General features: G+C 43.9%; 1 protein-coding gene across 1 annotated transcript in view; it reads right to left on the reverse strand.

Moving 5' to 3' along the window:
- Nucleotides 1–3,778: 3,778 nt before the first annotated feature.
- Nucleotides 3,779–20,949, reverse strand: part of tnmd (tenomodulin) — a 38,476-nt gene continuing 21,305 nt past the window's right edge. Inside the window, exons 4-7 of the mRNA XM_037462690.2 lie at nucleotides 16,783–16,899; nucleotides 11,786–11,945; nucleotides 10,302–10,396; nucleotides 3,779–6,076 (exon numbers count right to left, since the gene is read on the reverse strand). Coding sequence (XP_037318587.1) covers nucleotides 5,867–6,076; nucleotides 10,302–10,396; nucleotides 11,786–11,945; nucleotides 16,783–16,899 — 582 coding nt within the window. The 3' untranslated portion in view covers nucleotides 3,779–5,866. The remainder of the gene's footprint in view (nucleotides 6,077–10,301; nucleotides 10,397–11,785; nucleotides 11,946–16,782; nucleotides 16,900–20,949) is intronic.

The raw sequence follows: 20,949 nt of genomic DNA on the forward strand, positions 1-20,949 counted from the left end.
AAAACGGACTAAATTGCCTTTTCAGACTTTTAAAAACATTACTATTTTATTTTCACACTCACACAAACGGTATTCATTTACCCTCTATTACTCCTGGCTTTAAAAACACTGTGTGACTATGGTAATGGGCATTTTTCTGTCCACCAAGGATAGTCCAACGTAAAAACAGTTTGTACAGATTTGCAGACTGGAGGCGCTGCAAAGTAGTGAGGCACAAAAAGGAGAGAAAGAATACGCAAGGTTGAAGAGATTTTATCAGCTTCAGGGGCTCCAAGATTTATATCCTGTTTATATAAATGGAATATATATGGATCTATATATATACACATATATATATATATATATATATACATACATATAATATACAATTGAGATTACATTTTAAGGCCATAGTAAATTTATTTATTTTGTGAATTTCTAAATTCTGTATAAAAAAAGGCACATTTATGAGGAAAATACAAAGAATATACAAGTAAATACCAGGAAGCTTGTTTGGTATTTTTTTATGAACAACATTTTTCATTTGTATAGCATTCATTATAATCAGCTTTGGTATTTTTCTTGAGTTTTGGACTCGAGTGCTCAGTTCAGCATTATATTCTCTCGTGTCTGGTTGAAACGTGTACGGAATGTGCTTTTCTTCTTTTCGGGCCGACATACCTCTTTACCTTTTTGTCAACAGTTAAGGAGTGGAGACAACGCATTCAAAATAATAATATTCTGTGAACTGCATAAAGTATCAAATGTATCAATCGGCATGTCTTTGAACTCATAGTTTGATTTGGCACAAATATGCACCATAAGCTCCTCTTTGTTCTTCTCTTCCTCTCCTGCTCTCGGGTCGGTCCAGTCTGTGCCGTCTTGATTCGCTGTCTCACTTTGTAAAGGCCTCTCCGGCCGGCCATGCAATTGGACCGCTGGTCCCGCCGGGGGGGGGGGGGGGTGAAGCCATATTGATCCCGAGTAGTGTCGCGGCTAAATTGGTCGTGTTTTCCACCTGGACTGTAGAGTGAGGACATTTAGACATTCTGATTCTCCATCCGCATCGAAGTTGACGCTGCTTTACAACCGCACATGAAGCCAAAGGGCTCTAAGTCTGCATAGACACTCTGAATGTATACCTATCGTTAAAGTACATGCAAATTCCTGACAATCAACAATTACACTGGCTTACATTTCGCATACGGTAGATACACGCCTTTAAGTGGGGATTCGCTGCTTTTCTTCTTCTCTTTTTTTGCTCGTGCATATATTTCCGTAACGGCGTTGCCTTTTTTCTAAAACTACTGTTGTCTGTGAGAAGTTGAGGTATGTCAGCTGCTTATGTTTTGTTGCTTCTATTGTCTCTCGGGGTTGTCAGTTGCCTCAGTTGTGCTGAATATAGAGTAGATTTTTAAGAAAAAGTCAATGTACTAATTAAAATCTTCAACACTGAATATCCTCTTAATTTGTTGTTTTTGTTGCAAGCAAAGTGATTTTGAAATCATGCAAGGCGCAGATAAAATGCCCCACAAGTACTTTCATTTTTGAGAAATTAAAGGGTAAAAAAGATTGGAAACAAGTAGCTTGCAACGAGTTACTTTGTCAATAATGTTTTCACCGTGGGGATAATGAAAATAAAGCACTCCCGCCTCCTTTCCGCTGCAGCTTTGAGGGACATTCGACCACATGGCATTTGAAAAGAGACAAAGCCACTGTGGGGAACTGGTTTGGAACCATTTGCAGGCCACAGACAGATTGGACTGTACTTAAGAGCACTGCCTCTTCAGTTGCCGTGGGTGGATGAATACATTAGCATGTGACAGGCCCAGGACCCGAGACAGCCGCGTCACACTGACTTGGATTGATTTCGTTAGAGCATGTGTTTTGTTGACGTGTTGGTGAGAAGTGCTGTCTGTGTGTGTGTATGTTTCGGTGTGAGGGGGGTGCATCGCCTTGGATCGGACGTGTGTGTGTGTGTGTGTTCAGGGTTCGAGGGACCAGAGGGTGGGTGGCTGGTGGTGTTGAGGAAGCTGTTTGGCAGCAGGGCTTGCCTACTGTGCCTAGCTCTGTGTACACCCACATGCACAGCTGTGTACCACACAATCCAATCTTGCCATAGGGTTCACATGGACACACACACAATTCATCCAAAGCCACAAGTCCAGTCTCAGCCACCATTACAACCTGCTTCTCCCCGGGAAACATCTCCCAGAGCCCTTTGCAGGTGGAACTGTAGTCTGAAATGAATCCGATGAACGCAACCAATAACCCTCCGTTACGTTTACACATCATTGATCGGCTGTCATATGGTAAGCAGGGCCGTTTGTGGATCCTAACACAATGAGTGAATGCAGCAGTGGCGTCTGTGCTATTCCTTCGGTTAATAAGTCAGGGACCCCGAAGATGGAACGAGAGCCAGGTCCTGGGAGGGGAGGACGACTATTTCTGTGTCGCCTGCAGCCCCTGACACAGCGCTAGTGTTTACTGCTGTGCCACGCCGCCTCTCACAGTGGGAGCAGTTGAAGGATGACGGCCGACATTATTGTGCCTGCAGCCTGTAGCAGGAACAGTACAAGGAGAGCTTATTTAACCATCGGGTCACCACACTGACTGCAACATTTCAGAGAAAAAGGAGTGGACTGTAGTCTCATGGCTGTTGCAGCCATATGCAGTCTGCTAATGTACGGCCAAGGTTCAATTTAAAGAGACTACTCTTCAAAGGGGAGCGGTTTCACAGAGAAGCAACTGTGTATATATATATATATATATATATATATATATATATATACATACAAGGACAGCGGTTGTAACATGGTTTTAAAATGATAAAACAAGTGGAAAGCAGCTCCTGTTTGATGCTGCAGTACACTTCTCTGTACACAAGGTGGCACTGGTAACACACGTGTCCCCTGCAGAGCGGGACAATGTGAGAGCTATTCCTTCGGGTTACTAATCGAGATACAGACACTCCGCATACATTGGTTTTCACTCTCCTCCACCCCGAAATAGCAACTCATTGATCGTAATGAACGAGGGATTATTTGAAGTGAAAATAAGCAGCCGTGAGTAAAGTTTCACTGCATTTTTGATAAGTAACAAAAGGAATTAATTCACTTGTGAGTCTGGATGATAGCGGCCAATCCTCAGGCCAGGTGGGAAAAATTCTTTGAACTGTGCCAACCTGGAAGACACCTGCTATCTCTGTTTTTCCTGCAGAATAGTCAATCTTGTTTCCTCGCCCCATCAAAACAGTGATAAACAGGTGCTGGGGGGGGGTATTCCTAGACAGTGTATGAAATGCATGAGAAAAATTGTGCAGGGCTCCATTTGAAATGATAAATTCAGTTCTTTCATTCTGGTCTACAGGCAATGGCTTCACCGTCGTAGTCGCACAGATTTGCTTTGTATCTAAAGGAGACAGTTTTTAGCTGCGTCAAACCCAGTCGGAATGCAAGTTAACATTTATTTTTATATGTAGGGGTACTAAAAAGACCATTGCAAAGAATTAGATTTGGAGTAGTTGAATTGTTTGCATTTTAACGGGAAAAACATCGTCTCTTTTGTTTTCCTTTTCTACAAAACCAATTGCCTAATATCTTGTTTTTTAATGTACTTTTATTGTCATCATTAGATTTAAAATGGAAACCATGAACATAGTATTAGCAGCTTCAAAAGCTGTGTTGTTTTTTGCTTTGTACGACATTCAACTAGTTTCCTTAAGATGCTTTCACAGACCGCTTAAGATTTGTCAAGCGCATACCAATATGCGGCCACAACACGTCTGGACACAACTGGACCATGATCTAAAATTCGCTCTCATATACGTGCAGCTGCATGATCATCACCATTCTAGCGTCTTTTCTCGGTCTAACCCATGATTTTTAATTGTGAGCCGTTTGTACTTTGAAGTTTGACTTTCATGCTTATTATTGGGCTTTTGTCCCGTCGGGCGCGAGCCGCTCTCCGGGAGCCAGCTGTAATATCTGTATCATCCTCTCCAGTCAGGGTGAGCAGTCCCTTTCAGATGGACTCTCAGGGCTTCCATGGCACTTTACTCTTATGACTATACAAAAGAGTCCTCAAAGTCCTCAGACCCCTCGGGAGATGCAGCATCTTAGGAAAAAATAACACTTTACACTCTTTACCAGCGTTGTGAAAGCCAGCGACCAGCATGGTGTATGCATGCGTTTTAACTTGACTATTTGTTGGGCCTGAGTAATAAATGAATAATATAATCAGTGATTATATGAACTTTTCAGAAATGCCTCGCGGGCTTTGCTGTACACTTGTCTGTTTTTTTGAAGTACGCTTGCAATTATGACATTTGTTAACTCATGGGAGAATTGCTTTGTTTGACACATGGCCCTGGGCTATTGACATTATTGATTTTGGAAATAACAATACGGTTGCATTCTTAACTCCATTTATGAACATATTCATAAAACATTTACATGTAGTAATTTAATGCATTGCCCTCTTTTTCACGAAATCCATTCCGCTGCAAAAATATTAATGCCACTGACATTATTATCTCACTGAGCAAACATGAGTCAACATCCAGCTTTATTTAACAGGCGAGGTGCTTTTATATTAGTGTAAAGAAGGCATTAGTATGCATCAGATACACACGAGAGGCTAAGGTTATGAGAGGAACAATAAAAGCGTACACGTTTTGTTTCCTGTCAAATTGAAGCTAAATACTTTTGCAAACAAGCAATGGGACTAATGGAGAATGGAGAAGGTCTGCCCTCGTATGGATTGCATGAGTCCATAAAACAAACACTTCATCAGTTTGTTAAATCATATTGTTTGATGATAGGACAACTCAGATTGTTCATACATTGCAATTTTAATTGGAAAAAAAAAATGGCAAGAGACATAAACATATAGTAGGCTTCAAAGCAAACCATGACAACATGAGAGCTCCATATTTATCTCTCTGTTGAACTTTTGAATATCTCCCATTGCTTGAATACTCCTGGGCTTTAATGCACCTTGTTATTCTGATGACGGAACATCAATTGCAAAAGCCTATCTCGCCTGCTTATCTGCTACGTGCAGAGGAGTTATTGCAGCTCGACAGATTGAGATGTGGTGTTGCAGATTAAAATTGCCTCAGCAAAGATGAAACTGTTTGAACAGAAGCACTATTTAAAGCATTTTGTGGATTGCAACAAGATGGGAAACAATGGAGCATGAGACAACAGTAACTAAATCACAAAAGACAGCCGAGGCCCTTGCATCTTTAATTATACTGTAACTCTTTAGTTCAACATGATCTTAAAACACATAAAGCCAGGAAGAAAATCTTCATCTAGTTATATATGATTAGTTGTTTTTTTCCCCTATTTGGTATTTCTTCAAATAAAATACATGTAGTGTTCTTATTGCATGTGAAGAAGGGTTTTTATCGTCTCAAGCAAAACAAACCATACCACTAAAAATATTTTTTTATTTTTGCAAGTGATGGGCTACTGTAAGCAAGACACACACACATATTTAGGTAAAATACTAATGCATGACACGGTCAAGACAGACACTGCTGAAGTATCCCCCCCCCCTCACTCCTTTTGGAGCAGCATAGGTTCTGGTGACATCCTCTAATTGCACCCATTCAACACAATCAAATAGCAAGGAAAACAAATGATTAGACAAGCAGAGAAAATAAGGCAGCTGTAAACGAGCAATGCCTTTTTAAGAGCGCTTCAAATACCATTTGGACTGTTTAAAGCGACTAATACTTAGCGGGCCAACCTACGGATTGGATAACAATTGTGTACAATTGGTCTCTTACGTGGTCCGGGATATAAAAGCAGAATTTGCACCCTGTTACGTAAACAGTTAAAATCCCATTTAACAAAACAAGGACGCCACGCTCCCCCCCTCAGACCCTCCCCAGCATGCGGGCGATCCACCAGTTGCACGGCATGACAATCTGGCAGATGACCCGGCCGCCTTGGTAGTAGTAAGGCCACTGGTTGAAGCCACCCAGGGGCTCGTGGTAGCGGCGGCAGTAGCGGTAACCACGGCGACAGTGCTGGCAGCAGTATCCGTTGTCGTCCAGGCGGTTATCCAGCTCCATCCCGACTTCTCTCTGCAGAAGACACCGCCGTGGGAAGGGTTACAATAACACACGCCTCAAATGCCAGTCGTCCCCGGGGCGAGAAGGAGGAGGACGAGCATAAAGAAGAGGAAGAGGACTTGGCGGCATTGCAACACAAACGAATGCCGGCTGCCGCAAAAGCCCAACAGAGAAGAAGGAGAAGATACAGAAAAATAAAAGATGGCTGGAATTGGCGAGCCTGCCTTTTTTGTAGGTCAGTAGTATACACGTAAAATCCAAACAGGAGTGAAAAGATCCAAATTATCGTCTGAGAAAATCCAAAGTTGTGTCATGCTTGATTTCTGTGACAAACAGACCAATATAGCGGCGAGGGAGCAGGCGTGATTTAAGCTGCGGGAGCATAAAACCTGATGTAACACCCTTGACCTTTCTATTATAACGGAGGTATCACGACTCCACGACGCCCCATCTCTGAATCCAGCATTCCCAGCCTCCGTACCGGCGCTCTCCTCAATCAAAGGGACTCTAACGCCGGTAGTTACCAGCATAATTACACTATTTCCTTCATCTCTGACCTCCTAACTCCCTCGACCGAAGCCCACACTCTGCACCAAAATGGCACCCCCTCCTCCAATGGAGCATTCAAATTACAGCCTCCCCCCCCCCCCCCCCCCCCGTCTCGGCGCCCTCCCCCTGACCTTGACTTTAAGTGCATGGCACATTCCTAAAGCAATTAGCCGAGTAATGATCGCCTAACAAGGATTCTTTCATTTGCTCTTGCTGGCTGCCTCTGAATTTATAGAGGGGCCAAATGAAACCCAAACGGAAGGTAAATTGGGTAGAATTAATGGCCCTTGGATTTTTCCATTGTGCTGGTTGGTTCATGCCCCCGTAGACTCGTGAGGAGGGGGGGGGGGGGGGGCTGAGGGCCATGCCTTTGATCAAGAGCAACTCCAAAATGGGGTTGGGAGAAGTGCCACTTAACTCACCGTGCAAGTTGAGCCAGCAACTGCCCTCAGTACGCATCTGACCACATTTCAATCTCTTTTACTAAATGAATCCTTGGAGACAATCCGGCGCTGTCTTGTTAAACTGCTCCGATCCGGGAGTCGATGGCTTCACGTTCAGGACAAACTGGCACCATTCTGTGCAGGAGCTTCCAGTGAGTCGGCTCGCTCCATGCCACTGGTGGGAATAAAAATGTGTGTGGGAAAAGGACAGGACCCGCGGGAGCACATGTCCCTTTAGCCCCTTGCCTTTTTAAGCGTTGGAATTACTCTTTTTAGTTTGACACAAAGAGATGTTCTTTTTCTTAATTGAAGTCACGTTACGAGAAGTAAGAAAATAGGCAGGATTCATTAAAAAAAAAAAAAAAACTGTGACGAGCCTCCCTCTCGCAGACGTGAGGTGTCCCTGCTACGCGATCTCTTGCAGATTGGAGGGTCCTCTGCCGGATGAGCCACACCTGAGCTGGAGAGGCTGTGAGGGGGGGGGGGGGGGGGCTCGTTCCAGAAGTGTGTCTTTGTTTGGCAGCCTCGGGGGCTCTTGTACCACTGCCCCGCTGGTATTCAAGCAAATAAAAGTGAACCGCTCTATCAACTCGCGGCTCATTCGTCTCCCAGTTTCTGTCTCGGCCTTGGAGCCGGGCTGTGACACTAACACCCGTGACACATACTTGAAACGCGTGGACGTGCTGCTGCAGAGGACGTCTGCAGCCGGGCTCTGATTTATTGCTTTGACAAGCGCAGGTGGGCTTTTAATGATTTATTGTTACAGTCGAGTTTTGGGTCATCAGCTTCCAGGCCACAATCTGTTGATGGATACAACACGAAAGCTGTCAATGAACCAATGCTAATCTCATGCGCTCCGCGGAGCTCAAATTGGGATTTCGGGGGAAAATCTGTAGCTGCACGAAGAAAATATTTTAATCAAATGAAGCGCTGATTATCAAAACAAACAACCAATAGGCGGCAATGCACCTTAAAGAGAATTAATCAGAGCTATCCTTTTAAAACGGAGGGTACATATTAATCACTACGGCTTTGAGTTTTCATCTCTAGCGGGATGCTGCGGTGAAAAGAATGGTTCACCTTGGGAAATCTGAGGCAGTCACTCAAACACAAGCGGCATTAATGAAGAGTAAAAGCCATTACCCCCTTGCTGCATCTGATTTCATCACACACTCCGGTATGCACATGCAAACACACACTCACAGACACACACACACACAGACACACACGGAGGCACCTCTGTGCATAATATGAGGGCTGGATATGAATGAGTCTCGCAGAGTAGAAAACTGCGTCAGTCAGTCAATAAGATGTAATGAATCAGAGCACGGCTCCCCTAATCTCCACACTTGTTGGTGTTATTTCACACATGCTGATCACCGCTCTTCATGAGCTTGAAGCACGTGTGGTATTAAATCTCGTCGCCGAGCTCCCCGCCATTCATTCTGGGATCAAAACAGCAGAGATAACATTTCTGTTTCAGAGCCTGCTTTGTATTCCAAAAGGTTGTTTTTTTTGTTAAGGCACAGGACAGTGACAAAATATAAAAAACGCCTCGGCACTTGTCCCTGATCACAGATTCTTATCTCTGCAGTGAGGTGGAATGAAGAAAAAAAAATTGAGGTAATTGAATACAGAGATAGTCATGTATAAAAATGTATAAATGGGTAAACACTGAACCACGGTGATAATGGGCTTTAGCCTCACTGTAAGGATTTCTCTGGAGGCACAAACAGCTTTCGTGGTTTTAAATTCCTTCAGCTTTTTGCACCTCTGTTTTGCGCACGAAAATCCATATAGCCTCGCCCTGAATGTGGTCACACACACACACACGCAATACAAACACCTCAATTGCAGGCAGAAAGCAAGTATGTTTACACGCGGATGTGTGTGAGGTCAATTCATATTGGAGTCCCTTCCTTGCTTTACGGGTCAAGGAGAGTGGTACCGTCCATTCAGCCTTGTCAGATGGTAGTTATTCAGTTTGAAATTTCAAGGTCCCCCTCACACTGCACTCTGACATGGCGGCCGCAGCAAAGGTCAGTTTCATATATCTGTCAACGTCTGTCGCAGGGACTCAAACTAGGATTTCGCTTTACTTAACTTAAACTGTGGGGAGAAATCCACACTTGAGAAACGCAGATGGAAAGTAAATAGTTGTTATCACGCGTCTGCGTGTGTGAGTTTGATAGATGGAAGGACCTGCGTGGTGCGTGAGCAGCAGCCTACGTGTGTGTGTGGGTTAGGCTAGCGCACACACGGGCACCCTGATAATGAGTTCAGACTCCCAATCACAGAGTACGGCCTTCCCTTTTGCTTGGCCACGAACACCTTTGTTGTCACCGGAGCCACAAACAGAGGCCTGGATGTGCTGCTGGGTGGGATTGCAGTGGCATGAGCCGCTCAGCTAATAGCGCCAGAGCGTTTTCAAAAGGAGAGCCGAGCTTTTCATCCCTCGGCATGTCGCAATTGCACAGCGCTGCATCTCATCGGCGAGGGAGAGCATCGGGAAAGGTTCGGAGGGAGTGAGGGGTTCAGAGGGAGCTGTTTCCTGAGACATTCCTGACGAATGTCAACATTATAGGACGTCTCATTTCTCTACGCGTCCCTCACCATTTGTCACGACTCTGGAGGGGAGACAGAACCCGATTCATTATCCTTAAGTTTAGCGTCCGTGGCTATTCGCCATTAGGTGCTCAAGGCGTCAGGTGTCTTCGCACCTGTTATATTCAGCGTGCAACTGCTATTTCCTTTCGTGAAAAAGAGTGCGTCACTTTTGGCTCTAATCTACTGGGCCGGGGATGATGAACGGCACGGTATCGAGCGGTTTACATGCAGCGCAGCAAAACACACCTCTTGGCCTTTCCAGTCATCTTACACGCTTTGATAATTAAAGCATTATTAATTATTGCAACTCATCTGCGAAGCTATGAGTGACCTTCAGAGTGCTGCTTTGTAGCGCCGCGCACAAGAGGAAGTGAGAGGAGGAGGTAACGGCCGCTGTAAGGCACAGGTTCCTGCCTTTGAAGGGCTGGATATTCCTCTCAATTAATGGAGAGACATTAAGGGAGTCTTCAATGAACTGGCTTTACTTAAACAGATATATAGAGCAATTGCTATGCCCTGTGGTGCACAAAGTCAGTTTTAACATCAATTAGTGAGCGATTTATATGCAGAAAGAGTGGAGGCAGAGGCGGAGCTGATTGAAGTGGCTCCGCTCTGTCTCGTGGCGCGAGCCGACTCACATAGTCGTTCACAGCCTGGTGGTCCAGGGCGTCACGTGCAAACCGCTGACCCGTGACCTCTGCGTCGGGCGCGTCCACGTTGCCCACTTCAGCATCTGGGAGACAAAGAGAGGAGGTGTTGTGTGCTTCTCTGAAGAAAAAGCCCAGACTGGGTATTTTAGCTCGACATTCAGGGGAATGATGCGCTGGAAGGATTTTTCATGCGTCCGTCAAACAATGGCGTTGCTGCTGTTGCGATGCTTGCACACAAAGGATTTTTCACAGGTCCTAATTAGCAAAGCCTCAACGTTGTTTTGAGGCGGTCCTTAAAAAGCAAATCTGCAGAAGACATTCAGCAGTGATGGAATGTAACTTAACATGTGCTCGAGTACAGTTTTTGAGATACCTGTACTTTATTTTCAATTTTTTTTTTTGCTACTTTACATGTCTATTACATTTATCAAATGTATCTAGCTGCATTAAAAAAATGAAATATACTATGTCACCATTTTGAAAGTCTTGGAAAGGTGAAAGGTGATCCTTTTAAAGCAGCGACCTTTCATTGCAATCTTTTTAGATTCAGTCATTATTTTGCTATAAGCCACCGTACAAAACAACATAATGAAAATTTAATGAACTATACCCAGCAAAGAGAAAAAAATAGCATAGAAAAATACTATATAATCTGCCCTCTTCTCAGAATAAGTTACAGAAATGGTCTGCCTTATAGTTTAAACAACCTTTTATAAGTCACAGCGCACACACATACACAGAATATTGTACTTCAGTTAGTTCAGTTATTTGGTCTCTGAACAGTTAAATACTAGATGAACAACACCTGAGGATACTCAAAAGTATCCTCAGGTGTATTACCCTTGCCTTCATATATAATTCTGTTGGCATGTTCCCTTGAATCCATGGAACGTATGAATATTGCATCCATAACACCTCTATATTTGATGGTCCTTTATACGGTAACCAGTATGGTACTTCAGGTGCTTTGTTTGTTCTCTCTTCAGTCATTTTTCAGCTTTTATTGTTTTATTTTCCAATGTATTTTTTTCTGTGTTCGGTGTAGTACTCTACTCTATCTACACTGACAGATACTAACAAGCTACACTGTTAAAATGTGGTTTATGTTGTACATTAAACTAGCCTGCAAGGCATTCTTCAATATAATACCTTTTTTTTGTGTTTGTTTTTAGAAAACACTTTCTTTTGGTGGCATCTAGAGGCGAAGTTGCAGGTTGCAACCATCACACACTTCTGCCTTGTGTTCAAGCGTGGAGGACAACCGCGGCCAAGTGGATCCGACCGCTTCCACCGCCACTGACCGCTTTCTCAACGTTCCAAACACGCAGGGACTAGATTGGATGCTCATGCGGTTGGGAAAACACGTGCCCCCCCCCTTCCCCCCCGTGGAGCTGCACGCAGCCTGTGGGGAAGCCCTCCGGTGAGTGTGTTAATAGTCTGCATTTAGAGGCAGAGATGCCCCCTGCTCTCACCGCTCAGAGGGGAGCGATGGATCCAGTGGATGGGCAGCTCCTGGCAAATCTCCCAGATCTTGGAGTCAAAGAGGAAGGCCGGGTTAACGATGGCCTCCACAGCAGGAACCCACGCTTGGGAGTCTTCCACCTTCATATCCGTGGCCTCTGTCTCACCCACCTGTGAGAACAACACGCACACGCACACACACACACACGCACACACACACACACACACACACACACACACACACACACAGACAGACATGTATATAATATAATATAGGATGTCAGAGCCTGCGAAAAATGTCCAGGCCCCACAAAACGTACGGCCTTACATTTACACTCTCCTCCCTTGAGCCACCCAGCAGCTCCATCCTCATCGTTTTTATCCATCACCTTTCAGGGCCCTGACTCCCACTGCCCTGACTCCTTCCTCCTTCTCCCTCACCCTCTTCCCCAGCCTGCGGCATGCTCTTTCTGTTATGCGTCATTGGAATTCACAGACAGTGATGATCTGACTTTTAAATGACTTTAGAAGTGGTCTTCATTACTCGGAGTGTGGCCGCAATATCGTTGAAATGTGACAGACACAATAAAACCTTGCATTGTCCCCCCCCCCCCCCCCACCCCCCCTTCCCTCTCTCCTCGCCCCCTCCCCCACAATGCTTCGCTTGGCACCGAGCACTATCAGTGGGCTTAATTTGTTGATACTGCAGTTCATGAGCTGTAAAGTAAACTATTATTGCTTAATGATAGGGACTACATGTCAGTGTTGTCTAATAGAGACTTATGAAGGGTGTTTGCTTCTCCCTTAACAGTGCAGATATTTATTTTCTCCATGTATATGTAAATAGGCACACACACACACACACACAAACAAACCCCTCTTCGCCTTCCCTTGATAATTAGCAACGCAGAACAGAAAAACAGTTCACTTGACAAATGTTTTTACAAGGTGATTTTCTCAGTCTAAAGCTTAATTGCACATTAGTTAAGCTTGACGTAGAATCTCGGGGCTAAAGCTGAAGCAAGAATAATGAATATTGGGTGGAGGCCACTCCCTCGCGTTCACCCCTGTCACTCTCGCTTGAATTACAGTTTCTCCCCCCCCCCCCCCACCCCCACGCTTTGTCTTGTTTGTCGTCGAGCAACACAGTTGGTGACCCGCATTCTGACGCATAGACGATTTTGTGTTTTTGTGCAGGAAGACTGAAGCGTCTAAGCGACTAAGGACGACTTTGAGAACGGGGGGGCGGGAAGAGGGAGCGGGGTAACGGCGCGCTGGCAATAAGCCGGTGCGTTCAATGTTCCTGGGGCTGCAGAAATTCAAATCCAACTCGGGAAAGACAAACGGCGCTCTCTAATTGGACCTCTTAACCACTGAAGCCAAGTGAGTCTTCTCCGGGAAAGTAAATGGAGGTCACGACACGGGGGCCCACAACATGACTTTGACTTCACATTTGAGAAACGACTCCAATAACTTGCAGGAGAGGGCCCGGGGGAGGTGGTAAAGGTCAGCATTTTAGCGCGGGGCAGGGATTTCTAAATGCCAGTTGACAAGCACAAAGACAACCTGATTACGGTTCCTCCGGTTGAAACACACTTTTGAGGGTTTTTCCCCTTTGCTATTGAGGAATTTTTACACTATTAGGACACAGGCAACTTTTTAGCGAGTATTGGATCTTGGGAATGATGGTAATTTGTTTTGTGCGGCCTGCTCCTGGTGGTTGCATGCTTTTCCGTCCACGGCGCACAACTTAATTATAACAGTTGTGTTGTAGTTTAATGAATTTACCGTCTCCTGCCTCTGTGTCCCGAGGGGAGTGGTGGTGGTGGGGGGGGGGGGGCACTGTCTACATGACACATTGTTTAAAATGGAGCAACGTTTGCCAGAGATGAACAAAAGATGTTCTCGTGATACCCTAAAGCTTTCTCATACTGTACATGTAACGAGGAGGGGCTTTCACTAAGCAGATTTCCAGGTGGTGAGTTTTAGTAACTATCTCTCAGGTGCTTTATTTTATCGCGGCGACGTTGTCTATCAACTTGTTCCAAATGGCTTCATATAATTGTGTTATTTTTCTTTTTTGATTCATGCTTCTCACATTATTTAAAGATAACAATCTGTTGGGGTCCTGGGGGTCCCATTTAAAATCGCCTCAATTGCAAATTTAAAGATGCAGCAGACAACCTTCTCCTCATGTGCTCCTGTCTATTTCTATTTTTTTTCTTCAGAACAGTTTATTCCTTCAGTGAGCAGTCCTTGTTTGTTAAATATGTTAGTGGGATGAGGGTTAAGGTCCCTAAATGCCACAGTGACTTGGGAAAGTGTAAGTACACAGAAATAACTCTGTTCATCTCAATGGAATTAAAAGTTGATTTGCAAAAGAAATTTGCATTTTCATCAGTTGAACTTTAGTGAGCTTTGACATGCAAATTTATGGCGCTGACAAATAGCAAGCTGTCTTGACAGTGCCGACCTTTGTAGGAACAGAAACGAGAGTAAAATAAAATGAAATAAAGAAAGTATGTTAATTAGATGTATGGCACTGTCCAGTTTTGTTAAAGGGTGTCTGAGGGAGAAGAAGTGGATCCTCAAAAGAGACATAGAACATGAACGTGTATACAGACTTTTTACTTCTATATCTGGGCATTGGTGCTCTATATCTAAACAATATTTATATATATTAATATATGGTGCAAATAAATATTTTTAATAAAGCCTCTGGCTACCGTAATAGTGAGCTTATAGAAAATAGAAATCAGAAGTCCAGTTATTGTATTCTAGTGCTAGCATGTTCCCGCGGCTAGCATGTTAGCAATTGGGCCAACAGCTTTTCCATTTACCAATAAGACCTATGAGTCGTCAATCCCACATGGATGGAATTTCAGAACCAGGACTTAGGACCAGATGTGTCCTCAAATGAAGGAACTGAAGGCAGAGCTGTTCCAACGTTCCACAAATTGGGCTCATATCTTTATGCAGACAAAACCAACCATGCTGTGTGCTTGCAGGACTTTAGTTTATTCATATCCTCTGTGTGTTTTTTACTGTTTTCCGTGCGGTTGTTGTCTGAGTGGGAGGTTTTGTGTTGCTGGGTGAGCTTTGGTCATCCATATTAAGTGGCTTTTTAATGGACCAAATAGCATCGGTTGACAATACTAAGGGATGTGAGGGAGTTGGATGGCGATTTCCGTGTCAGACGGAGAGAAGTGGAATGAAGCTCGGGGATTACTCCCTCAGATATTTCATAGAGGAGTCAAATTGAAAAGGGAGGGGAAAAACCCTGGCAAACAATTCATGTTTGTCACCTGGTTTCGTCTCGCAGGGGCTGCATTTCCTTATCAGCCGCTTGCAGTTTTGCCGCAATTTTTTCCATTGTCTTTCACCTCGGCTCTAAAGCCTGCCGCAGTCGCTCTGAGCCCCGTTTCCTAAAAAGCCAGCCGCTGGGTTAAGCTACAACTATTTGTGCTTTAACCCCTTTGAGCTTCAACATGTTTGGGACCTCGTGCTGATCTTCTGCAGGGTCGCACATTGGTGCCTTTTCCCTCATGGGACGGATCAGGGGCCGCCGTCCAACAGCTCCTATACCGTCCCCAAGGTCAGAGCGCCCTTGAGCAAGACTCTAAGCTTTACTGCAGTTAAAGTGGTCCAGTTTAATCTATGCATGTATGCAGTGCAGAGCACCTTTCACCCTTCATGTAGGCTACAACTATGAGTAGCCTGCTCCTGCTACTCAATGGGACACCCTTCTCACGTCTTTTACCAGTAAATAGTATTCAGATGAGCTAACACGCACAGCAGGGGTGGTCCGACAGCAGGGGATGGCAGACTACTAGAAAAGTAGTTGCCTTTCCAATGACAACCTACAACATTCATAGTATGAGCTGCTTACTGCGTCAGCCTCAAATGGAGGATTCTCATCGTTCCATCCTCTGCAGCATTACCAGTGTTTCAGTCATTTAGTGAATTACTGTATTCTACTGCAAATATTGCTACAGAATGTATGATATTTCAATTCTATGTATTGATTGAATTAGTTTGACATTTTTGTGTTTATTTGTTTCTTTCGAGGCAAACAGCATTATCCTCACGGCAGTTAAAAATGGCTGCCGTAACTAGCGGTGTGAGCCTTAATCACTTTGCAGGCCTCAGATGTTCCACGGTGAAACCGTAAATTAAGCCGGTAAGGCTTGCACAGAAGAAGACATAAATCGCACAGACATGGGAAGCTGCCTGGGTAATTAGCATCTGTTAACGTGGATCAGACAATATCGAGGTGAGAGGGATTTTTGTGGGTGCAACGGTTTGGGTTTCTCAAAGATAAAAAACTGCAACTGGGTTTCGCTCGGGCCGACAATTGGCTTATTCGGTTTTAAATTGAAGCAGCGAGCGAGGGGCGTCAGATATTTGCCAACTAGTTCTTCCAAGCTACAATGTGAAATGTAAATGAGGGTGTGCAAGCAGTCCAGACGTTTGAGAGATGGATTTTCTCTTTGAACACAGGGCCCACTCAGTGAATTGCACTGACACTGAAAAATTGGGAATTTTGATTGATTGAATTTCTTCCATTCCTTTTGGTGAAGTTCACATACAACCAGAAGAAGAAGAAGAAATCAGTCTTGGTGAGGGCGCCTACGTGAGAAAAACATTTTAATGGGTTACCTCTCACACAAGACCTCTCTTATACTCCTTTACCCCTTTAGGCTATTTGGGTAGTGCCTTTGGAGGAGATAATTAAACATTTATATTGGCTCAAGATTGACAGCAAACACCATTTGATGTGAGCCACAAAGATGCTTTGGGTTCCGCGGGTTGCTTTCTGACGGTCTCACAGGCACCACAGACCACAGTTTATTCGTCAGTGAGGGGGGGGGTGGTTGTGGGGTGACAGGATGAGATGGACACACGGAGGATTTGTGTACTCCTCACAGAGCTCTACTCTGGTTATCTCTTTACAATATGCATGACAGCCTCTGCAGGACTATACCGACAGACGGGGGCGGGGGCGTACCAGTTGCTCTGCCTCCTCAGCCTCCCCATCCTCCGCCTCTGCGGCTGCGGGTAGTTGCCGGGTTTGGGTCCTGATGTAGCACCTCTGATGTTCGGCAAACCGGATCCCTGTGATTCCCTTTGAGAAAAAGAAATGAAGGGATATACTTACAAATTTCAGAAATGTATCATTCATTAGCTCGCTAGGATGCGGATAACCCTTAAGCGCTGGGACGATCACTTTCCAATGCTCTTTTTTTTCTGCTGATAATCAAAGCTCTTCAAAAAGTGAAAGAAGTTGTGACCTAATGAGAAGAAGTGAGAAGAGGTGTGTTTTGGGCTCTTTTTCCTTATTTTTCCTTCTAGTGTGTTGTCCTCGCCCCTTGTGGGACCGAATAGAAGGAAAAAGGCCGGGGTTTTCCTCCGTGGATGTATGACGCTTCCAAGCAGATGACGGCATATATCGCACAGGAGAGCACGGGGGACATTGTTGAGAATGAAGTGTTTTTTCTGCAGAGAGTGACCCCATTAAATTAGTCAGTCATAGGTCCCTGTCACACTCTTAATCTGTGCAGTCAAGTGGAGTCCCTCTCTTCAGCTCCACTGATGATCCTCCGCCATGTGGACTGTAGCTCTATTCATACTGACACATAGAGCCTCAATAGGAAAGAAAGATCTGGTGCTTCTCTCTTGCTGCCATTCTTTGTTAATCTAAGATATTCAGATGGAATAAGTCTGAAAGAGTATCTCAGATTGTATCCAATTTATTTTCTGCAGGCTAGAGCTGCCCTTTCAGCAAACTGCATTAAAACAGACGGCAGGATCTACATCTGCTGCGGCTGCTTTTCAATTGTACCAACTGAAAATTGTAAAATGTATGAACTGTATGCTAATGGACTTGATTCAATCTAAATTTAATTATGGTAACACAGTGATTGCTAAGACATCTCCCTTTGAGTCGGTTAACTTGACCATGTGGGGGCTTTTTTCTAATTTTTCTGTGACGCTGTCAATCCGAGGGACAGATACCCGACACACGCGACACGGTACATGGTGATGCCTGTCATAATCTACCACATGTACATTTGTTTGTGCGGTGGAAAGGGATGGGGGCAATAATGGTGTCATGCACAAAAGCATAATGTTCATGTCAGGCTTTATTGTGATGAGTCTCTGTTTAATTTGCATCTTCTGTTTTGGCAAGCTGCAGCAAAAGAGGAGAGGGCAGTGTTGTGATGAGATGCGATTACTGCGGTTGGTCAATCACAAAATGAAGACAGACACATTAACATAGGGAGGAGAAATGGAAAAGTAATGTAATTTAAACACACAAGGATAAAATCTGCAAGATGCTTATCTATTCATGAGGATGGAGAACATGTAACTGCATGCATCGTGCAGCTCCTGTGAATAAAGTGTGCAGCAGGTATTCGATTAGTTTGTGTGTTGATATTATCAACATATTTCTGTGTATTTAAGGGACCTCTGATCATCTAATCCGAAATGATTGTGCTTTCAATATGGGCACCAACCCTAACCCTAAACCTTGCACAGGAAATCATTGATTGTAACCCTCATCCAGCATGAGGAAAACAACATTTATAATCCTTGGAAATGCATTCATTCTAAAACCTTTCATCCTAAATACTTTAGACCTCCTTGATAAGCAGACCATTTCAATGTAAATCATTTTAATACTGCTTATACACTTTTGAGGGGGCTTTTTCTCAAATTGCATTTGTCCTCAACTTGACATTTATGATATTTATATTCTACATTTAAAATAATTGATCTTAATAGCTTTCAGAAAATGAGCAGCAGTAGACTGGAAATTAGCTTACAAGGCCAAACCTGACTTTCAGTGTGTGATTTGTCTTTAACATCAAATCAGAATCTCTATTGGACCAAAGCTATCTTGAGAGATAGTAATGGATAGAATAGGTTTTTTTTTATTGGCACACACGTTACAGGATATTTTCTAAATGTATAAATGTTATACAATTTGATTAATGATTTACAAGGAATATGTGTTAAAACAATAGGGGAATATTCACCCAAATTATAATATTCATAGAAGTTTAAGATGGGTAATCAAAAACAGCAAAATCAAGGTGACAACTCCAAATAATTAAATAAACGCAACATAATTGCACCAAAGTCACAACCTAATTTCCAGGTGAGTTTAAACCAACATCACAAGGGCTCTACTGACTGAGAACACCCCCCCCCCCCCCCCCAACTGCATGTTATATGCTTCGCTGGCGAGTCCACAGCTAATTGCAGGGGGGGTGAAGACAGTCCTCCTCTGTAGTTCCAACCTGAAGGCTCCTGACAACCCCCCCTTGCTGTTGCAGAATGGAACAGTCCAATTATGCAGTTAATCTATTTAGGGAGCAGCTGGTCAGTCTTTAGCTAGTAGGGCGGTCGGCTGCTAATCACTGACAGGAAAGTTAAACCCTTTTATAAAGTGTGCTTAATATTTGATTGCCTGCACTCAAAGGTCTGTCAAAACTGTCTCTGTGCGTTGGATCAAAATTCAAATGGAGAAACAGCAACTTCCCTACGACCGGTTGGCGGTCTTGTTAGTTGCAGCCGTCACATCTTAGCTGACTATTTGTGTCAGTGCAGTTTATGTTGAGCTACATTTAAGTAAATCAAGTACATTGTAAGTAAGCCTATTCATTAAACTAGGTAATTTGAGGTCCCATACAGTACCATGGAAGTTACAAGGTGCTTTATGTTTTGTAAATTGGACAAAATGGACAAACTGAATGTGAATGTAACCCATTCTCAAAACATGTATTACACACGCAACATTACGTCGGGGGTTCAAAATCAAGACACTTTTTGCAAATGACCGGCAGGATTATTGTATCAAGCAACATTTTTATTCAGATTGTGAGAAGTTAAACGTATAAAAAATCACATTAGGTTGTGGTTATTAAGGTGAGGGTAATCTATCAGAGCGACATTAGGAAGCGGCGAGAGATAAACGAAACACAAAAAAATACTAAACCCATAGAGAAAAAAATCCCGTCACTGAGATGAATTCTACTTCTTTACAGATTGGCTGCGTTCGCCAGCTGTTTCTTCCAACATCTGCGTGGATTTACGGATGTTGGTTCCAGCTTCAGGCAAGACGTCCTCTGAAGGTAGGCCAGTAAAACAAGATGACTGATAACAGCGGCAGCCTGGATTCACCATAACTGGATCTGCTGTAAAGCTGGCAACATGTGGGCTGATGGTGGTTGTGTTCAGTGTGTTGAAGCGGGCAAAGGATGTAGTAGTCCAACAGTCTTGCAGCACTGAGATAAAACATGTTTTGTTCATTCTTATTAGATTGAAACGTTGTATTTGCTGAGTAGCACCACGCGGTTTGATTTACATTTCATGCAATCGGTCAAAGTCTGCTAAACCAGCGCTATCGCACCGTGTTCTGGACTTCTGGAGATATTGGACGGCTACTTGCACATGAGCAACACCTGGTGGCATGAGAGAAACGCCATTGAATATACCTGAATCTAAATGTAAATCCTAAACCGGCTTTGAGGATTGTCAACGAGGACACAGGGTGGCCCCCTTGAGGGTATGGCCCCATGACACATGGCACTGTTGAGGAGCCATCATGCAGACATTTTGAACCTTTCACTCTCTGTACAAGTTTAAAATGAGTCGGCAAGATCAAATCTCAACGTAAATATCGGAAAACATGGAGTCCAGGTCTTCAGTAGGGACGATGGTTTCATGGCTGTTGTTTAGCGTAAAGAGAAACGTTTTTGACTTTAGAGCCCCCTAGTGAAATTTTGCACAACTAAAACTAACCCAACATTCGAATGTTTCTACTCTAACTGTAACACAACGGCAGTGTAAGTCCAATTGACCTAAATCTATCAAGATTAAAAAAAAAAAAGTATGTAAAAATGTCCCTGCTGATTGTCTCGATTGCTCTCCTGTTAAAATCAATGCAATATTGCTCTGTCAAAGGCGAGTGGAATTTTCCGGTGGTCCACGGTTCCTGTTGGTTTAATCCCCTAATTTTCCCTTCCTCTCGCGGCCCTCGGGCTTAATGGGGATTGCTTCAGAGGTGGCTTTGGTCTGCGTATCAAATTATTTTCTTCTACATATAAAAAGATATATTCTAACATCCGCACAAAGGCTGCCTCTTAGTACAACCAATTGTTTTCTTGTG

Source organism: Pungitius pungitius, chromosome 2, assembly GCF_949316345.1.
Source record: "Pungitius pungitius chromosome 2, fPunPun2.1, whole genome shotgun sequence".
NCBI lineage: Eukaryota > Metazoa > Chordata > Actinopteri > Perciformes > Gasterosteidae > Pungitius > Pungitius pungitius.